General features: G+C 42.5%; 1 protein-coding gene and 2 pseudogenes across 1 annotated transcript in view; all 3 read right to left on the bottom strand.

Moving 5' to 3' along the window:
• Positions 1–18204, bottom strand: part of LOC147367604 (spermatogenesis-associated protein 31E1-like) — a 29364-nt gene that overhangs the window by 8778 nt on the left and 2382 nt on the right. The window contains exon 5 of the mRNA XM_086315657.1: positions 1–18204. This exon is cut by the window's left edge and continues 8778 nt beyond it. Within this exon, the coding sequence (XP_086171783.1) occupies positions 18145–18204 (60 nt within the window). The 3' untranslated portion in view covers positions 1–18144.
• On the bottom strand, positions 14413–16097 carry LOC147367606 (spermatogenesis-associated protein 31A3-like; annotated as a pseudogene).
• LOC147367605 (spermatogenesis-associated protein 31C2-like) lies at positions 16153–17418 on the bottom strand (annotated as a pseudogene).

The following is an 18204-nucleotide window of genomic DNA, read 5'->3' as shown; positions in this document are numbered from 1 at the left end:
AAGAGACATAAGAGATGTGGGTTCCGTTCCTAAGTCAGAAAGATCCCCTGGAGGAGGCCATGGCAACTCATTCCAGTATTCTTTCCTGAAGAACCCCATGGACAGAGAAGCCTGGCAGGCAACAGTCTATAGGGTCGCAAAGAGTCGGACATGACTGAACCTCCTTAGTACACTTATACCTGAATAGTCGCATTTTCACGCTTTATAACTATGATAGCTGCCTCCTCACCCAAAAAAGTCACAGCTGATCTCTTATGAAAAAGCATTCTTTAGGTTTAAATCTATATAAACTAGTATTATTCAGCAACTTTATTATCCTGATTTTAAGTTTCTTTCTTTTTTTTTTTTTTTTTAATTCTATGAGCCTTCCTGGTATGTAATTGAAACTCACTCCTGCTTCTAAAACCAAGCTGGAATTTCTTAAAAACTCCACTTCTTTGGTTTTTTCCTAAGATCACGTCCTGGGCATCCTGTTCATCAATGATGCTACAATATAGAAAGTATGATCCTCACATGCTCAATTGCATCCAACTCTGTGAACTCATGGACACTAGCCTGCCATGCTCCTCTGTCCATGGAATTTTCCAGGCAAGAATACTGGAGTGGGTTGCCATTTCCTTCTCCAGCGGATCATCTTGAACCAGTGACTGAACACGCCTCTCTTGGGTCTCCTGCTTTGGGAGGTGGATTTTTTGCTCCTTCACCACTAGTGAAGACCTCTATAAAGTAGAAGATAGATGTAAAATGCGAACATCAAAAAAATTAATCAATCTAAATAAGGATATAAGAAAGACACATGACAGCAAATCTTAACATAAGACTATTTAATTAGTCATAACAAATAATTTATGACCAACAGAAAAGAATGAAAACCAAAATCATCTAGAGATGCTACCAAAATAGGTAGCTGTGGATTTTCACAATGCTCTTAGAAAATGTTAAGTGACAGGCTGGATTTAAGACACATTGGACAGGAGACGAATTACTAGTTTCAGATCACATAGTAGGAGAAATCATTAATTCTATGCAAAGGCAGTGTTACTGACTTAGTTAAAAAGGTCATTATTCCCAACCATTTATTTTTTCATTTCTTATTTTTTTTCAGCTTCACCACACAGCATAAGGGGTCTTCATTTCCCAATCAGGGGTTGACACTGTGCCCCCTGCAGGGGAGTCTTAATCACTGGACCACCAGGGAAGTCCCCCAAACTGTTTATTCTTAATTAGAGATTAATTTAAATATTAGCATAGGCATTGAAAATCCACACTAGACCCATCTTTGGAATAGATTACTGGTAAGCATTATGTTCATGGGGTTCTTAAGAATGCTGAAGTGGTTTGCCTCCAGAGAAAACCTGTATGCAGGTCAAGAAGCAACAGAACCAGACATGGAACAATGGACTGGTTCCAAATCGGGAAAGAAGTACGTCAAGGGTCTCCTGCAAAGTGCCAGGCTATATGAAGCACATCTTGGATTCAAGATTGTCGAGAGAAACATCAATAACCTCAGATATGCAGAACACCACCCTTTCAGCAGAAAGTGAAGAACTCAAGAGTCTCTTGATGAAAGAGAAGAGCAAAAAAGCTGGCTTATAACTCAACATTCAAAAAACAAAGATTACAGCATCTGGTCCCATCACTTCATGGCAAATAGATGGAGAAACAGTAACAGACTATTTTCTTGGACTGCAGAATCACTGCAATGGTGATTACAGCCATGAAATTAAAGACGCTTGTTCCTTGGAAGAAAAGCTATGACAAAGCTAGACAGCATATTAAAAAGCAGGGACATTACTTTGTCAACAAAGGTCTACATAGTCAAAGCTATGGTTTTTTAGGTAGTCACGTATGGATGTGAGAGTTGGACCATAGAGAAAGCTGAGCACCGAAAAATTGATTCTTTTGAACTGTGGTGCTGGAGAAGACTCTTGAGAGTTCCCTTGGATTGCAAGGAGATCAAACCAGTCAATCCTAAAGGAAATCAATCCTGAAGGACCCTTGCTGAAGCTGAAACTCCAATCCTTGGCCACCTGATGCAAAGAGCCAACTCACTGGAAAAGACCCTGATCTGGGGAAGATTGAAGGCAGGAGAAGGGGAAGACAGAGGATGAGACGGTTGGATGGCATCACCAACTCAATGGACATGAGTTTGAGCAAGCTCCGGGAGATGGTGAAGGACAGGGAAGCCTGGACTGCTGAAGTCCATGGGGGTCTCTAAGAGTTGGGCACGACTGAACAAAAACTACAAAGCATTATGTACAATCTATACCACTTATTGGGGTCCCTCCTGGCTCAGATGGTAAAAAATCTGTCTGCAATGCAGGAGACCCAGGTTTGAACCCTGGGTCGGGAAGACCCCCTGGAAAAGGGAATGGCAACACACTCCAGTATTTTTCCCTGGAAGAATTCCATGGACAGAGGAACCTGGCAGGCTACAGTTCATGGGGTCGCAAAGAGTCAGGCAATACTGAGAGATTAACACTTCGACTTTTCACACCACTTAGTAATGTAACAGCATTAAACCTCCATTCCTAGAAGGCTAGCTCAGTCAATGGGATGGTAAGTCCCATCAGACTCTAGCAAGCTCTGAGGCTGGCAAATATTCAGGTAAGAAAGCTAATGAAAGAAACATTTGGATATACAAAGACATAGAAAGTATAGGAAACTTAGACTTTCCTAAAAGAATTCCTCCAGCATATTCTCTAGTGCAAACACACACTAAATTCAAGAGACTGGGAAACACAAGACCCAAGAACAGTGGCAGCATCACTAGTAACACACGATTGAGTCTAAACCACTGTCAATAAGTAATAACCTGGATATAAACTCCCATATGAAACCAGCAGTAGGACTGCAGTGGGACTATTAAAGCTCTTGGCCAAATGCAGGGAGAATAAAAGAGCCCTACTCTCAGTGTCTCCACTGTCCATTCATTATTGGTGAAACAGCAGTCCTTAGAGAATAATACCCCTGCTTGATCAAACTCAGCGCCTACCAGTACATACACAAACTCCTTGAGAACTTTTGGGACTTCCCTGGTGACTTAGACGGTAAAGATTCTGCCTGCAGTAGAGGAGATCGGGGCTCAACCGCTGGGTTGGGAAGATCCCTTGAAGTAGGAAATGGTAACCCACTCCAGTATTCTTGCCTGGAGAATCCCACAGACAGAGGAGCCTGGCAGGCTACGGTCCAAGGGGTTGCAAGAGTCAGACACAACTTAGCGAAGATCATGGCTAAGTTCATGGTTCAACAGTATGTGAACCATGAACTTCCAGATGTTCAAGCTGGATTTAGAAAAGGCAGAGGAACCAGAGATCAAATTGCCAACATCATTGGATCATGACAAAAGCAGAGTTCCAGAAAAATATCTATTTCTGCTTTATTGACTATGCCAAAGCCGTCAAAAAATATTTTGATTTCTGTCATACATCAGCATGAATTAACAATAGGTGTACATATGTCCCCTACTTCTTGAATCTCCCTCCCACCTCTTGCCCATTCCCACCCCTCTAGGTTATTATAGAGCCCCAGTTTGAATTCCTTGAGTCATATAGCAAATTCCCATTGACTATCTATTTACCTGCTTTTTTACTGAGTGGAATTTATGTGGAATTTGTTGAAATGAGGCTGTATCTCACATATACGCACATGTGATACCTGGTACAAAGTGCTTTTAGGTGAAAAAAATATGTTCCAGAGTTGGCTTTCCTGCATATTAATAATCAAAAAAAAACAAACTTTGTGCAACATTTGAACAAATTCTTATGGAAATTAAAAGGAAATAACTGCCTATGAACAAAACACAAAACACAACTAAAAGAGCTTTGAGAAGACACAAGACAAACACAAATCAAAATATGTCCTGAGAAGAAACAACTTTGAAACTAGTATTGGCACTGGGTCACATTCCTGGGAATCAATTTGGTTCTAGCTTCTAGGATTGATGGGAACATGAGTATATTAAGAGCATCTCTGATTTAGGACACAAAATGGAAGATTAGTATATATTTCACTGTACATTCAGAAAACTGTGTGTGTGTGTGTGTGTATACAAACATGTTGTTGCTGCTGTTGTTGAAGTCATCAAATCATGCATCATTCTTTTGCAACCTCATGGACTATAGCCACCAGGCTCCTCTGTCCTACAGACTCTCCAGGCAAGGATACTGGAGAGGCTTGCAATTTCCTTCCACAGGGAATCTTCCTGATCCAGGGATCAAACTCAGGTCTCATGCATTGACAGGCGGGTTTCTTTACCCCTGAGTCAACTGGGAAGCCCCTATACAAACATGAGGATATTGTATCTGTAGAGTATGGGCACTTTGTTATTATTGTTAAATATACAGCAAAAAAAGAGTTAGCTTTCAGAAATTGTCATTATTTTAAACCTCAGTCAAAATTTTACACTTGACAAATCAGAAGAATGAGCTGAAGAATATTTAAGAGTAATAAACAGAGTTAATTTCCTAATTCATTCATTTCATCATGTATTTAAACATAGCAGAAGTTGTGTTTCAAAGTACCATTTCCTGTTATAATTTGTAAGAAAACAAAATATAAATTTAGCTAAAGAATATTCTTTTTGAAAGTAGAATCCCTGAAATCCAGCTCTAAGTATGTCTCTAAGTTGATATATGTTTTAAAGGTGTAACTGAGTTATTACTGGTAAATGAATAAGAAAAGAACTACAGATGATGCAGGCCTTACATACCTTCTTGAAATGTTTTGTGGGCGCTTAGAATCATTCACCCTACAGAATAAGGTAGTTCTGTTTTTGCCCATAGTGACAGGAACAGTCCCAGGGTTTCCCCTCCTGGAGATCGTGGTGGAGCAGAGAGGCCTGGAAGTCTAGCTCCAAGTCCTCCAACCGTCCAAAGAAACTGCCGGTGTGAGGCCAACTGCTGCTCCTCGGGGATGGAAGGGTCCTGCCCCAGGATTCCAAGGATGGTACTGGCCTCAGCGGCAGTTAAATGAGAAGACTCTACTGTGCAGGCTTGATGGGCATCCATGTGTCATGGCCCAGCCTGTGGGAAAGGAGAAAATCCTTCCCTGGAACATACAGGGGGAGACATCCAGAAGGGCATTCTGCTGAGGACATTGAGAGTGGATCATTCAACATAGCCTTTAAAAAAGTCTTTTTAACTAGAGGATGATTGCTTTACTATGTTGTGGGGGTTTCTGCTGTACAGCCATGTGAATCACTCATAACTATAATATTTCTGCCATACAATTCTGTGTATGTATGTACAATGTATATATATGATATAATGTATATACATTATATATTCCCTCCCTCATGAGCCTCCCTCCTACCTCCTACACCCCGCCCCTCTAGGTCCTCGTAGAGCACCAGGCTAGGCTTCCTGTGATATATAGCAGCTTCCCATTAGCTATCTATTTTACACATGGTGTTATATATATATATGTCAATATGACTTTCTAAATCAGCCCAACGTCTCCTTCCCCTGCTGTGTCCACAAGCCTGTTTGCTATGTCTACATCTCTGTTGCTTACCTGCAAAAACATCAATCAGTACCATTTTTCTAGATTCCATATGTATGCATTATCCTTATATAGGCATTAATATTGATATGTGTTTTTCTCTTTTCTTACTTACTTAAGTCTATGTTCATTCTCCTCGCTACAATAGACTCAATTTCATTCCTTTTTATGGCTGAATAATGTTCCACTGTACATATGTACCCCAACATCTTTATCCATTCATCTGTCAATGGATGTCTAAGTTAACTTCCACATCCTGGCTACTGTAAATAGTGCTGCAATGAGCATTGGAGTACATGCGTCTTTTTGAATTGTGGTTTTCTCAAGGTATATGCCCAGTTATGGGATTACTGGGTCATATGGTAGTTTTATTCCTAATTTTTTTAAGGAATCGCCATACTGCTGTGCATAGTGGCTGTATCAATTTACATTCTCACCAACAGTGCAGTGCACGAGGGTTCCCTTGCCTCCACATTCTCTATAGCCATTCTGACTTGTGTGAGGTGATACCTCATTGTAGTTTTGATTTGTATTTCTCTAATAATGAGTGATGTTGAGTATTTTTTCATGTGTTTATTGGCCATCTGTATGTCTTCTTTGGAGAAATGTCTGTTTAGGTCTTCTGCCTGTTTTTTGATTGGGTTGTTAGTTCTTTCTGATATTGAGCTGCATGAGTTGTTTATATATTTTGGAGATTAATCCTCTGTCAATTGTTTTCTTTGCAATTATTTTCTCCCATTCTTACAGTTGTCTTTTAGTCTTGTTTATAGTTTCCTTTGTTGTGCAAATGCTTTTAAATTTAATTCGATCCCATTTGTTTATTTTTGTTTTTATTTCCATTACTCTATGAGGTGGATCAGAGAGGATCTTGCTATTATGTAGTCAAAGACTGTTCTGCATATGTTTTCCTCTAAGAGTTTTACAGTTTCTGGCCTTATATTTAAGTCTTTAAGCCATTTTGAGTTTGTTTTTGTGTATGTGCTAGAAATTGTTCTAATTTCAAAGAGTCCTTCATCCATCATTCTCCAGGCATTCTGTCTATGAGATCAAATCCCTTGAATCTACTTCTCACTTCCTCTGTATAATCCTAAGGGATTTGATTTAGGTCATGTCTGAATGGCCTAGTGTTTTTCTCTGCTTTCTTCAATTTAAGTTTCAATTTTGCAATAAGGAGTTCATGATCTGAGCCACAGTCAGCTCCTGGTCTTGTTTTTGCTGACTGTATGAGCTTCTCCATCTTTGACTGCAAATAATATCATCAATCTGATTTCAGTATTGACCCTTTGGTCATGTCCATGTGTAGAGTCGTCTCTTGTGTTGTTGCAAGAGGGTTCTCTTGGCAAGAACCAGTGCATTCTCTTGGCAAAACTCTATTAGATTTTGCCCTGCTTCATTTTGTACTCCAAGCCCAAACTTGCCTGTTACTCCAGGTATCTCTTGACTTCCTACTTTCGCATTCCAGTCCCCTGTGATGAAAAGGACCTCTCTTTTTGGTATTAGTTCTAGAAGCTCTCATAGGTCTTCATAGAATGGTTCAACTTTAGCTTCTTCAGCATCAGTGTTTGGGGCATAGACTTGGATTACTGTGATGGGGAGTGCTTTGTTCTGGAAAGGAACCAAGATCATTCTGCCGTTTTGAGATTGTACCCAAGTACTGCATTTTGGACTCTTGTTGATTATGAGGGCTACTTAATTTCTTCTAAGGGATTCTTGTCCATGGTAGCAGATATAATGGTCATCTGAATTAAACTCACCCATTCTCATCCATTTTAGTTCACTGATTCCTAAGATATCCATGTTCACTCTTGCCATCTCCTGCTTGACCACTTTCAATTTACCTTGACTCAAAGACCTAACATTCCAGATTCCAATGCAGTATTGTTCTTTATAGAATCAGACTTGACTCTTACCACCAGACACATCCACAACTCAGTGTCTGGCTCAGGCACAACTTTGTCTCAGGCTCTTCATTCCTTCTGGAGCTATTTTCTGCTTTTCTCCAGTAGCATATTGAACACCTACTGACCTAGGGGGTTCATCTTTCAGTGTAATATCATTTTGCCTTTTCATACTGTTCATGGGATTCTCAGGGCAAGACTGCTGAAGTGGTTTGCCATTCCCTTCTCCAGTGGACCACATTTTGTCAGAACTCTCCACCATGACTTGTCTGTGGGTGGCCCTACAGGGCGTGGCTCAACATTTCATTGAATTACACAGGCTGTGAACCATGTGATATTTGTATGTATAGTAAAAAAAAATTTTTTTTTCTTAATATCTTTGAAATTTTGGCAAATTTCCCGAAACTCCTGCACTTACTATTAATTTCTTGCTGTATTTTTTCTCCATGGTATTTGCCATTATCAAGTCTATATACTTATAAGCTCTGCTCAACTGTGCAGCACCTTCACTTACAATCAAGTGTTATTCCTCAGTAGTATCTATAAGCATCCGATTCTTTCCATTTCAAAATGTGTTTTCTACTATTTTCTAGGGAAGAAAATTTTTATATCCTACACTGTTAAACTTTACATGCTTTTGAAGTCTAATTTAAGAAATGTAATTTAAATCACCTGAGCTTTTTTTTAGATTATTATTAATAAAATTTTGCTGAATCCTCTATAACTGATTTAACATATTTCTACATAGTCATATATACTTTCTACAACATTTATAAGACAAGCAGTTCAGAGAATTTTTTACAATTCTGATCATACATCTACTTATTGAATATACCTTTCAAATCTATTGATGACTAATATTCTCCTTTTAATGTGGTCTACATGGTATAACTCAGAGCTTAAAATAGCAAAATTGAAATGAAGTATATGAAATACATATATTATTTTGTTTGTAGAAACTGAAAACATAGATTTAAATTATTGAAAATAGTTTTATTAATTATGTAACTAATAATTAAATAATTTGTTATTAATTTTTTAAAATAATAATTTTCAGCTGTGAGAATTTTAGTTTTAGTGTATCTTTTTAATGAGTAGAATTCCTTTGCCTTACTCAAGAAATAATTTAATTCTTATAATTTTAGTGATATGAGTAACTTGTCCATATATTTTCATCTCTTTGATTCAGATCCCAGATTCTGTTTACCTTCAGGTTCACACACCAACAATAAGGAGAAAGGAATATCATGGTAGAATCCTCTTTCCAAACTAAGATACTTGATAAGGTACAAATTTAGCAGGTCCTTGAAAAATTACAGTAAGTTGGTTTTGGTCACTAATTCACCCCTTCCTCCCTCCCTCCCTCCAATCTTTCCTTCTCCCCTCCTTCCCTCCTTGCCTCGCTCCTGCTTTCCTTCCACCCCTACTTCTCTCTCTCCCTCCTCCCCTCCCTCTTTTCCATCCTGCCTTCTTTCTTTCATTTTCTCCTAGAGACTTCTGGCTAAAGATAGCAGATTCAAAAATACATATTTTTTATTTCTAATGAAATTCATTAAACCAACTAAAGAGAGAGAAAGGGTGCACAAATAAGTCAACATAATTTTGCAAGATAGAAGAGCCTGAGTGAAGGGTTACGAGGGCTGAAAAATCTGACTATCAGGTATTTAAAAGGAATGGCCAAAAAGTCACAAGATAATTAATATTTTGGGAACCTAGAAGGATTCAGGGATTAGGGACACCAGATTATGAAACTGACCAACTTCCAAGAGCCAGAGACAGTTTTGAAGCTTCTGGATCATCCAGATCTTGACTCTCCCTGCTGTGACTATGGCAGAAATTATATATATGTGTGAACACTACCAAAACACTTCCTGCGGGAGTTTGTTATGAAGTAAAAGTATATGAGACTGAACACAGCATTGTAACCTATTAAGGGGAGTTGCAGAATTAAGTACAGACTGACTACTTTTTCTTTTTTCTTTCTTGTCCATTTGGTAAAAAAAAAAATATATGTATATATATATATATATATATATATACACACACATATATTTTTACCCTTTGGAGTATTAATAAGTCATCAGCTCAGTTGGTTAAGAATCCATCTGCAATGCAGGAGACCCTGGTTTGATTCCTGAGTCAGGAAGATCCACTGGAGAAGGGATAGGCTACCACTCCAGTATTCTTAGGCTCCCCTGGTGGCTCAGCTGGTAAAGAATCTGCCTGCAATGTGGGAGACCTGCATTCCATCCTTGGGTTAGGAATATCCTCTGGAGCAGGGAAAGGCTACCCACTCCAGTATTCTGGTCTGGAGAATTCCATGGACTCTATAGTCCATGGGGTCACAAAGACTCAGACACAATTGAGCCATTTTCATTTTCATGGTTTTCTTAGAATGTCTGGTTCATTATAATCAGTGCGAGAATCATTTTAAATATAATCAACTTCAAAACCAAACTTTTTGAATATTAATATTATATATATTAATTTCTCTGTAGATTAAAATCACATGTTTTTCTGAAAAATGTCAAAAGCAAAGGAATTATTATTTTCTCCATTATCTTATTTGGGTATTCCTTTCTGTTGATATATGTATACATATATATATATATATAATATATATGGTAAGACGTTTATAAGATCTTCTGTAATTAAATATTTTAAGGAAGAAAAACTACAGGTGACCATAAAGTCTGGCAATAGTGACAATGTGTTTAAAATAGAATCCTCTTAACTGCTTCATCTAGGATAAAGGGCAAGTTTATGCTATGGAAACTGAACCCACAAGTCACTTGAAGCAACATATGACAGATGCAGGTGCAATGACTGATGAGAATGCTGCTTTGCTGCATCCTGTTCATTACAATTGTGCAGTTTATTGAACTATGCATCGCTAGTGAGGGACAATGCATTCATACGAGAAAAGCAATAAACTATTTATCATGGATATTTGTTTATGTTCTCTGTTTTCAGTTTGTTCAACTTAAATTAAAAAAAAAAACTGAATAATAATCAAATTGAAAAGGAAATAGCACACTTTGCAAACCATTTCCTGTATGGAATTTTCCCCAATTTGTCCCATTGTGTTAATATGAAACTCACCTGTATAACTTTCACTGCAAAAAAATACCACCCTGTAGAACTACAGGACAACCACGACACATTCCATCACGCTGTGATTCAATGAAGTTATAAGGAAGTAAGATTGAAAATTAATTATAAATTCTGTTGTTGAAATATTTAGGCCCAAAGGGGGCCTAAATGATGGGATGATACTGTCATCTGATAGATAATCTAACTCAACAATGATAAATGTGCAACAGCTATGATTAATGTAAATTTTAGCAAGGCAAGGAAAACTAGTTGTTTCTGAGCAGTGAGAAACATTATGAGGTGTAAGTAAAGGGTCCCCTTTGGACAGGGCTGGATACACAACGTGAGGATTTTGATGACTGTTGGGCATTTTGGGTACGTTCAATGCAGACTTTGATTATTATGTGCATTTTCTTCCAATCTGATATGAAGAAGTTCCTTCAGGTAATTTTATTAGGCCATGTGTATATATCAAGCATAGGTGAAAAGATATCTTCTATAAAATTCGACACTATTTGAAGCAAAGTGTCATTTTTAGCCCCGTAATGAACATAAAATGGAGCTTTCCTGCATCTTGGAAACTGTATGTTTTAAAAGAATTATTTTAAAAATGAAAACTCCTACATAGTTCGTTTAAACTATGTTACCTGAACATATGAACCTTATTACATCTTGGAAATATGCATAATACTATTTGAGGGCATTACTACATTTTAAGAAAAAATGTATATTTTGGCCAGAGGACAAAAAAGGAGTATTGCTAGATATGATTCATTTGAAAAATCTTCTGATATTTTTAGCCTGTTTCACTTAAAAATAAAACAGAACCCACACAGTTGACACAAACTGTATGTCCAAAATAATGTGTTAGTTGCACAGTCCCCTGGCAAGTGAGTGAGACGCCACCTGCCTTATTATTGCTGCTTTATTTCATCCCAAAACCCATTTACTGCAGTTTTTTACTTTGTTTCCAAAGTAAAGTAATCTGCATCTTGAAATCAGATCTTTTCCCCAAAGAAGTTTTTAAAAATATGATATGGCACCCTCTGACTGGATATGAATAAAATAAGACAATATTTGACTCTCATTGCAGGTTGGCAGCATTTCACTCGTGTTTAAACTTTGTGACTCTCTAATCCCTGGGGCAGAGCTCAAGCTACTGAAGATCTGTGGAGGAAAGACTTTTGCAGGCCTGCAGGTGGTGAACGCTGGGATTCTTCTGTTTAGGTACAATGGTTACAAAGAGACAAGAGCATGATCCTTTCTCCAAGCAGAGAACCCCATCTGGGGCAATGCTGAAAATGTCTGGATGTCTTAGAGTTCTGGGGGCGGCTCAGGGCACCGTCACTGGTCCTTCCCCTGTGCTGCTGGTTTATGATGTGACATCAGACCCACCTTGAAAGACCTGTCAGTGGGGGGATACTCAGATCCTGAAGAACACTTGTGAGGGGTGTGTGTGGGAGGGCTCAGAGAGAGGTTTCTGTGGGATGCTCTGAGAGGTCTCTGGGTGGGATTTCTCAGAGTGGGTGTTTGGGAGGTCCCCATGTGGGGTCAATGTGGGTCTCTGCATGGGGACACAGTGGGGGACACCACATTGCTGACCTTTCTGCCCATGAAGGCAGGCGAAGGGCTCAGGGACTTGCTCCTTCCTGTTTCTTGTTGTTCTGTCAGTGTTTGTGGGGAGGGAGCAAATTGGCCAAGATTGTGTGTTCAGGCTCTCTAGCCCCACATTTTGTAAATAATGACTATATAACAGCTGAGATCATTTATAGCACTGCGTATGCCCATCACGAGACACTTGCTTGGTCATGGACTACTTTATGCAGTACATCTGAATAAGCTTCACCTGGAAAAGCCTGGAAGGGTGGTTGTGTGTGATTATGCTGTGTTAGGTTATGCTATGGCTGCTGCTATGGCTGCTGCATCAGCCAGGAGAGAATAAACGTGTCTGCAGTTCCTACAGCTCCTTGAGTCTTCTTCCAGCATCTCAGCTCACGCCTTGCCGACCCTGGGTTCAACGAACAGTACGGACAGTGTGAACAGCAAGACAGTTGGCGTCACGAACAGAATCAGTGGTACAGTGTCCTTCTGTGTCACTTCTCTGGGCAGGAGCCTAGTGGGGCCAGAACCCACCCCCCACCCCAAGCACTCCCCTCTCGATGCCTCTCAGAGGCCCAGGCAGCAGCCAGGCTCGAGGTTCCTGCTCCACGCCCCCCTCTCCTGAGCTCTTGCCGTCACTCTGTAACCTGGTCCCAGCCCTCCCATCTGGCCCCAGAGGAGCCCCCACTTCTGCCACATGCCACCAGGTCCTGGTCCCACCTGTGAGGTCCTGACAGGCATGGGGGCAGGGCCATTCCTGCTGCCTCCTGGGTCAGGGTATCCCCCTGGAGCTGGAGTGACTGACACAGAGCCCTGAATTGCTCTAGGGAATTGCGCCTGTCTCCCTGCTTTCTCATGTGAAAAGGCCTGGGGAGGAAAGCTGACTGTACGCTTGTTCCCCACAGGTCACTTCCTGCCCGCTGGCTGACACGTCCAGTCTGCTAGTCTCTTCTCCATCTGGGCTCTGCAGTGAGCAAGGCTGAGGGCAGGCGCGACTTGCCAAACTCTAGCACAGTCGCTGGGCCTGTTGAGTCCCACCTGTTGAGTTCCCTGGGAGCCTCCTTGGGCCTCATGTGTAAGGTAGAGGTCAGGGACCGCAAGTCTGTCCCAAGCTCCCAGTCTTGTGAGAGCTGATAATTTACACTGTGGAGAAGTGAAGCTTCCCTGCTCAGAGCTCCACTCCTCTGGGAGCCTGGACCTCTGTGGAGGAGCTCCAGGTGGCTTCACACAATCTGGGTTCTGAGAGCTGGAGTAGGGGGGAGACTCTGTGGTGGGGCCACTAGGAGCCACCAGGCCCCTAATTTCCTTCCTCTGGGCCTGTAGTTGTGGTGGGATGCCAGGGGCTCCTTGGTCACTACACCATCCATGGACACCTCTGCCACCTGCCTCCTTCCCCTGCATCCCACCCTAGGGGCACAGCGTCCCACTCTCAGACAATGAGGTGACTGCACACAATCATGCCCCTGCTCTTACCCCAGGGGAGGTGGGTGCTGTGAGCAGGGCTGTACTCTCCTCTGGGACAGAGGTGTACTGGCCCTCGGGGGCCTCCATGCTCCACACTGCACACCCTCAGAGCTGAGAATGGGCCTCATCCTCGGCTCTGCTCCAGAGCACGAGAAAGACGAAGGGAGGACGACGCTCCTGGCCATCTCAATCCCAGCTCCTTCTAGGAGAGAAGGGGCTTCGAGGGCAGTGTCGTGTAATCCCACCTTGACATGGGAAAGAGGTTTCTCCCTCCTCTGAACTCGGGCCAGCACTACCCCCAAGCTCCCCTTCTTGTTCCAACATGTGAACTTCTCTCTAATACTTTCTGAGCCTGTGGGGAATTTCAGCCTCTGCAAAGCCCTCCCCCACAGCCACACAAGTTCAAGGTAGAGAGAGAGATGGAGAGAGGACTGAGCTGGATCCTGAGAAGGAGGAGGTCTTTAGGTTCAGTTCACCTTGGCGTGTCCTGAATGCTGTCGCTTGTTTCTGTAATGCTGCTTTTATGGAAACTGAAGGTGCAGTGAGGAGATGTGGTGAGGATGAGTATCCATCGGGATCCACCTCCCTCCATGTCTCTGTCCCATCTGACAGTCAGAGCAGGCACCTGCGAACAGTGGACCCTGATCCCTTCCCTTCCCCCTAGCAGGGCGCAGAGAGGCCATCACCTTTCATGAGAAAAAAGTTTCACTTCGGGAAACAATAAAATCTGCGGTACGAAGAAGTCATTATCACAGAGAAGATGTGCTAAACTTGAGAGAAAAAATTTTTTTCTCTGCTAGGCATGCATTTTTTCTTATAGAAAAGTTTTCCCACCAGGAAAGCTGTGACAATCGTGTTTTGATTAACCAGAAGAGGTTTATTTCTGAGAGAGACAATGCCTTGGACAGTGGAGGGAATAGCCTGGAACACCTGTCACTCTTGATCCATGCTGCTAGCCTCTGCCTAGGGGGGGACCTGGCTCCCTGGAACTGGTCCACTGACTCTTTGTGGGACAGCTGTGGCCCATGGGGGTAGCTTGGTGATGGAAGGCATCTACCATCACTCTCCTTTGCTCTTAGTTGGAGAGAAACCTATGGGAGCAGTAATGTGGACCTAATGGGTCCCAGAATTCTCCTTTGCACCAGCTTAACTCTGAGGCATGAGGTCCACAGTGAAGCACCACCTTCTCCTTTAGGATCCATCCAACAGCTGTCATGAGAGCCTGAGCCTCAGAAGTTCTTGTATCATAAGCAATCTGCTTTTGCCTTGTCCCTGGCTCTGGGCAGTGGCTGTTGCAGGCTTGCCTTTTTGCAGTGTCTCTTCCAATCCTTTGCCTTAATAAGGAAAATCTACTGCAGATGTTGCTTAATCTTTTTTCTCATCCAATGCCCCGGTAGACTCCCCACTCTGCCAAACATTTTTCATGCTGTAATTCTCTCTCCGACCAGTGGGGACAACTTCTTGCTCTGATGTTGGGGCTGCTGCTTCAGGGACTCCAGCTGCCCCTGCTCTTTCCCTCCACTGGAACAACTGGTCATAGGGCATCTGGGAATTGGAAGTGTCTCCTCTGGACAGGACAGAAATTCCTGCAAATCCCAAGTGTTTGTAGAAGTTAACATATCCAAGTGATAGTCTTTGAGGAGTATGTTAGTGGCCCAGTCTTGAAGGAGCACTCCCCTGGTCCAGCCTTTTCTTCTGGTCTCTGAACCCTTGAAACTCAAGCTTACAACACTGTGAATCAGCATGTAGATTGTCTGTGTTTGAGGAAACAGACTTTTTTTAAAATTATTTTATTTATTTTAATTGGAGGCTAATTACTTTACAGTATTGTAGTGGGTTTTGCCAAACATCGACATGAATCAGCCATGGGTGCACATGTGTTCCCCCTCCAGAACCCCCTTCCCACCTCCCTCCCCATCCCATCCCCCAGGGTCATCCCAGTGCACCAACCCTGAACACCCTGTCTCATGCATAGAACCTGGACCGGTGATCCACTACACATATGATAATATACCCATTTCAATGCTACCCTTTCAAATCATCCCACCCTCACCTTCTCCCACAGAGTCCAAAAGACTGTTCTTTACATCTGTGTCTCTTTTGCTGTGACCCTTTTGCATGTAGGGTCATCATTACCATCTTTCTAAATCCCATATATATGCATTAGTATACTGTATTGGTGTTTTTCTTTCTGACACACTTCACTCTGTACAATAGGCTCCAGTTTCATCCACCTCATTAGAACTGATTCAAATGCATTCTTTTTAATGGCTGAGTAATATTCCATTGTGTATATGTACCACAGCTTTCTTATCCATTCATCTGCTGATGGACATCTAGGTTGCTTCCATGTCCTGGCTATTGTAAACAGTGTTGTGATGAACATTGTCTCTTTCAATTCTGAGGAACAGACTTTGTATTCAAGGAGAGGCTTTCATTGCAACTTAGAGACTGTGATCTCCTCAAATGCATATTAATACTTTAGGATTTTATTAGCACACTCAGTTCAAAAGTACCTTTCCAACCAGGGTCCTCCTCCATGGCCTCTTGTTCCCTGGAAGATTGGGAACATGTGTCAAAATCCACTACCGTCACACTAGAGCAGGAGCCTGGGGAGGCCCACCCTGGCTTCCTCCTGTGGCTCATCGATGGCCTTGGACTGGCTGCCTCTGTTAGCTCCCATGACAGATTCATTGTGCCAGATTCTGCCCACAAAGTTATGTTTGTGGGCCTGAGGTGGCTTTCTTCTTGACCAGTCAGAGGGACCTCTGAAGGCTTGTGGACCTCGCCAGGTGGGGGCCCTCCCACAGCCCACAGCAGGCAGGGAGGGGACTTTCCATGGGGAAAACTGCCTCTGTTGTTATCACTTTCTATCCTGAGAGGGGCTGAGGAGGTTCTCCCAAGACCTTGGTTAACTAGGCTTTTGAGTGGTCCCCAGATTCACAGGTTGCTTTCAAGTTGGATCTTGGAAGGGGTATGCAGTGAACCTTTGTCAACTTCAAGCTAAGTATGAACTTGAGGACATTGAGGGGTAGGCCCCATACCTGTGCCTCACCTGAAACATTATTATATGTGCCTTCAGATCCTGCTGAATATAAGGACTGAGTTATATGGGCAAGAGACCATGGGAAGTATTCGTGGAGGCCTCACTATTCTGAGAGAAATCTGGATTTTCTGTTCACTGAGGAGCATTTGACTGTCCGGGAGAGTCTGAGACAAGATTGTCATCTAGTCTCGAACAATGTACATCCACAGGGTTTGGACACTCAGGGATCTGCTCTGCCTTCCTTTCCATAAGGACTCCCAAATCTTATTCTGGATGCTTCCTGCCTGAGCCCAACTCTCTTTGACTCGAGCCTCACTCTTGGAATCTTTGCTGTGGTGCTGGCTGAGGTCATGTACAGATCTTTTAGGATCCTCCCCAAATTCTCATGTATATCCTGGTGAAGGTCCTTCCCTGGTGGGATCTTTGCTGGGCACTTGGACTGTGCATCATGGCTGCTTTTGCCTGGACCTAGAGAGGTCCTTGAGGGCCACTTCTTGCCCTGTACCTGACAAGGTCTTGGGAATTGATCCTGAGGCTGTATCCAATCCAAGGCTTGCATTCTGCAGGGCAGACCACTCTGTTGCTACATGAACCTTTTGGAAAGGTAGTGCTCTAGTTTCTCCCAAACCTCAAGGTTGATCAAATCCCGAGAAGGATGGAGACAGAACTGTGGGCTTGGGAAGACCTGTTCTTCTGGGGAAGGTTGGGAGTTACCTGGCTAAACACCTGCTGAGATCTTTTAACCAAAGAGGGTAAAGTTCTTCCACTTTCTAGTTGCTTTTACAAAAAAGTGACATTCCAGGATTTGAATTGCATTTGGACAAATGATTGTGCCTTAGTTTGGACTCTAGGGCAAGATACTTCACAATACCTAATCTGTGGCTGAGAAGAGATGGTCAGTTTGGGAAATAGGGTTGGAAATGGTCAGGGGTCTCTAACTGAACCCAAAGTGGTGGTTGACATTGGGGCATGGTTTGAGTCAAGGATTGAAGTTGAGCCTGGGTCACAGGGTGAGTCAAGAGCTGAGCAAATGACAGCTGTGAAGTTACTTTAGCTTGAATTTGGAATGGTTCAGCACTAGAGAGTTCATTGAATAAGATAGGGTGTAGCTCTAGAGGAGACCCAGGAACTGTGACAGTAGCCACCAGAGACTCACTGTACAGAAAGAGATCCCAGAAGAGCTGGCTGCCTGTCTTCTGTAGATGGTCCCCCAAAATGTCAGGATACAGGGGCTTCTCAGGACCAGGCAGTTGTTCTGCTTTGCCTTTTATGCTCCAGAAGTGTTGGCGACCCAACGTGTCCTGCTTGTCACCAAGTGACTTGATTCTCTTCTCCAAATAAGTCAGATGGTAGCCTGCCTGCACCTCCTTTTCGTTCTCCTTCCAAATCTTCAGTTCTGCTCTCTTGGTGATTAGCGTCTCCAACAGCTTCTGGACATCCAGGTTGACAAAAGAGAGGCTACCAGCCTCTACCTGTCTGTTTGTGGGGTCTCCCCAAAATGAGGCCTCTGACAGGTGGCGGGGAAGGTGTTCTTGCTGGGACTCAAGTGTGCCAAGGTAGAGAAACTTCAGGCTTTGGCAGTCCCCTGCCACCAAGACAGGG

This window comes from Bos grunniens, chromosome 8, assembly GCF_055505025.1.
Source record: "Bos grunniens cultivar Pamir isolate PY7600 chromosome 8, Bosgru_T2T1.0, whole genome shotgun sequence".
NCBI classification, from domain to species: Eukaryota; Metazoa; Chordata; class Mammalia; order Artiodactyla; family Bovidae; genus Bos; species Bos grunniens.
Note: the sequence above shows the minus strand (reverse complement) of the source record. Positions and strands in the feature narration are given on the sequence as shown.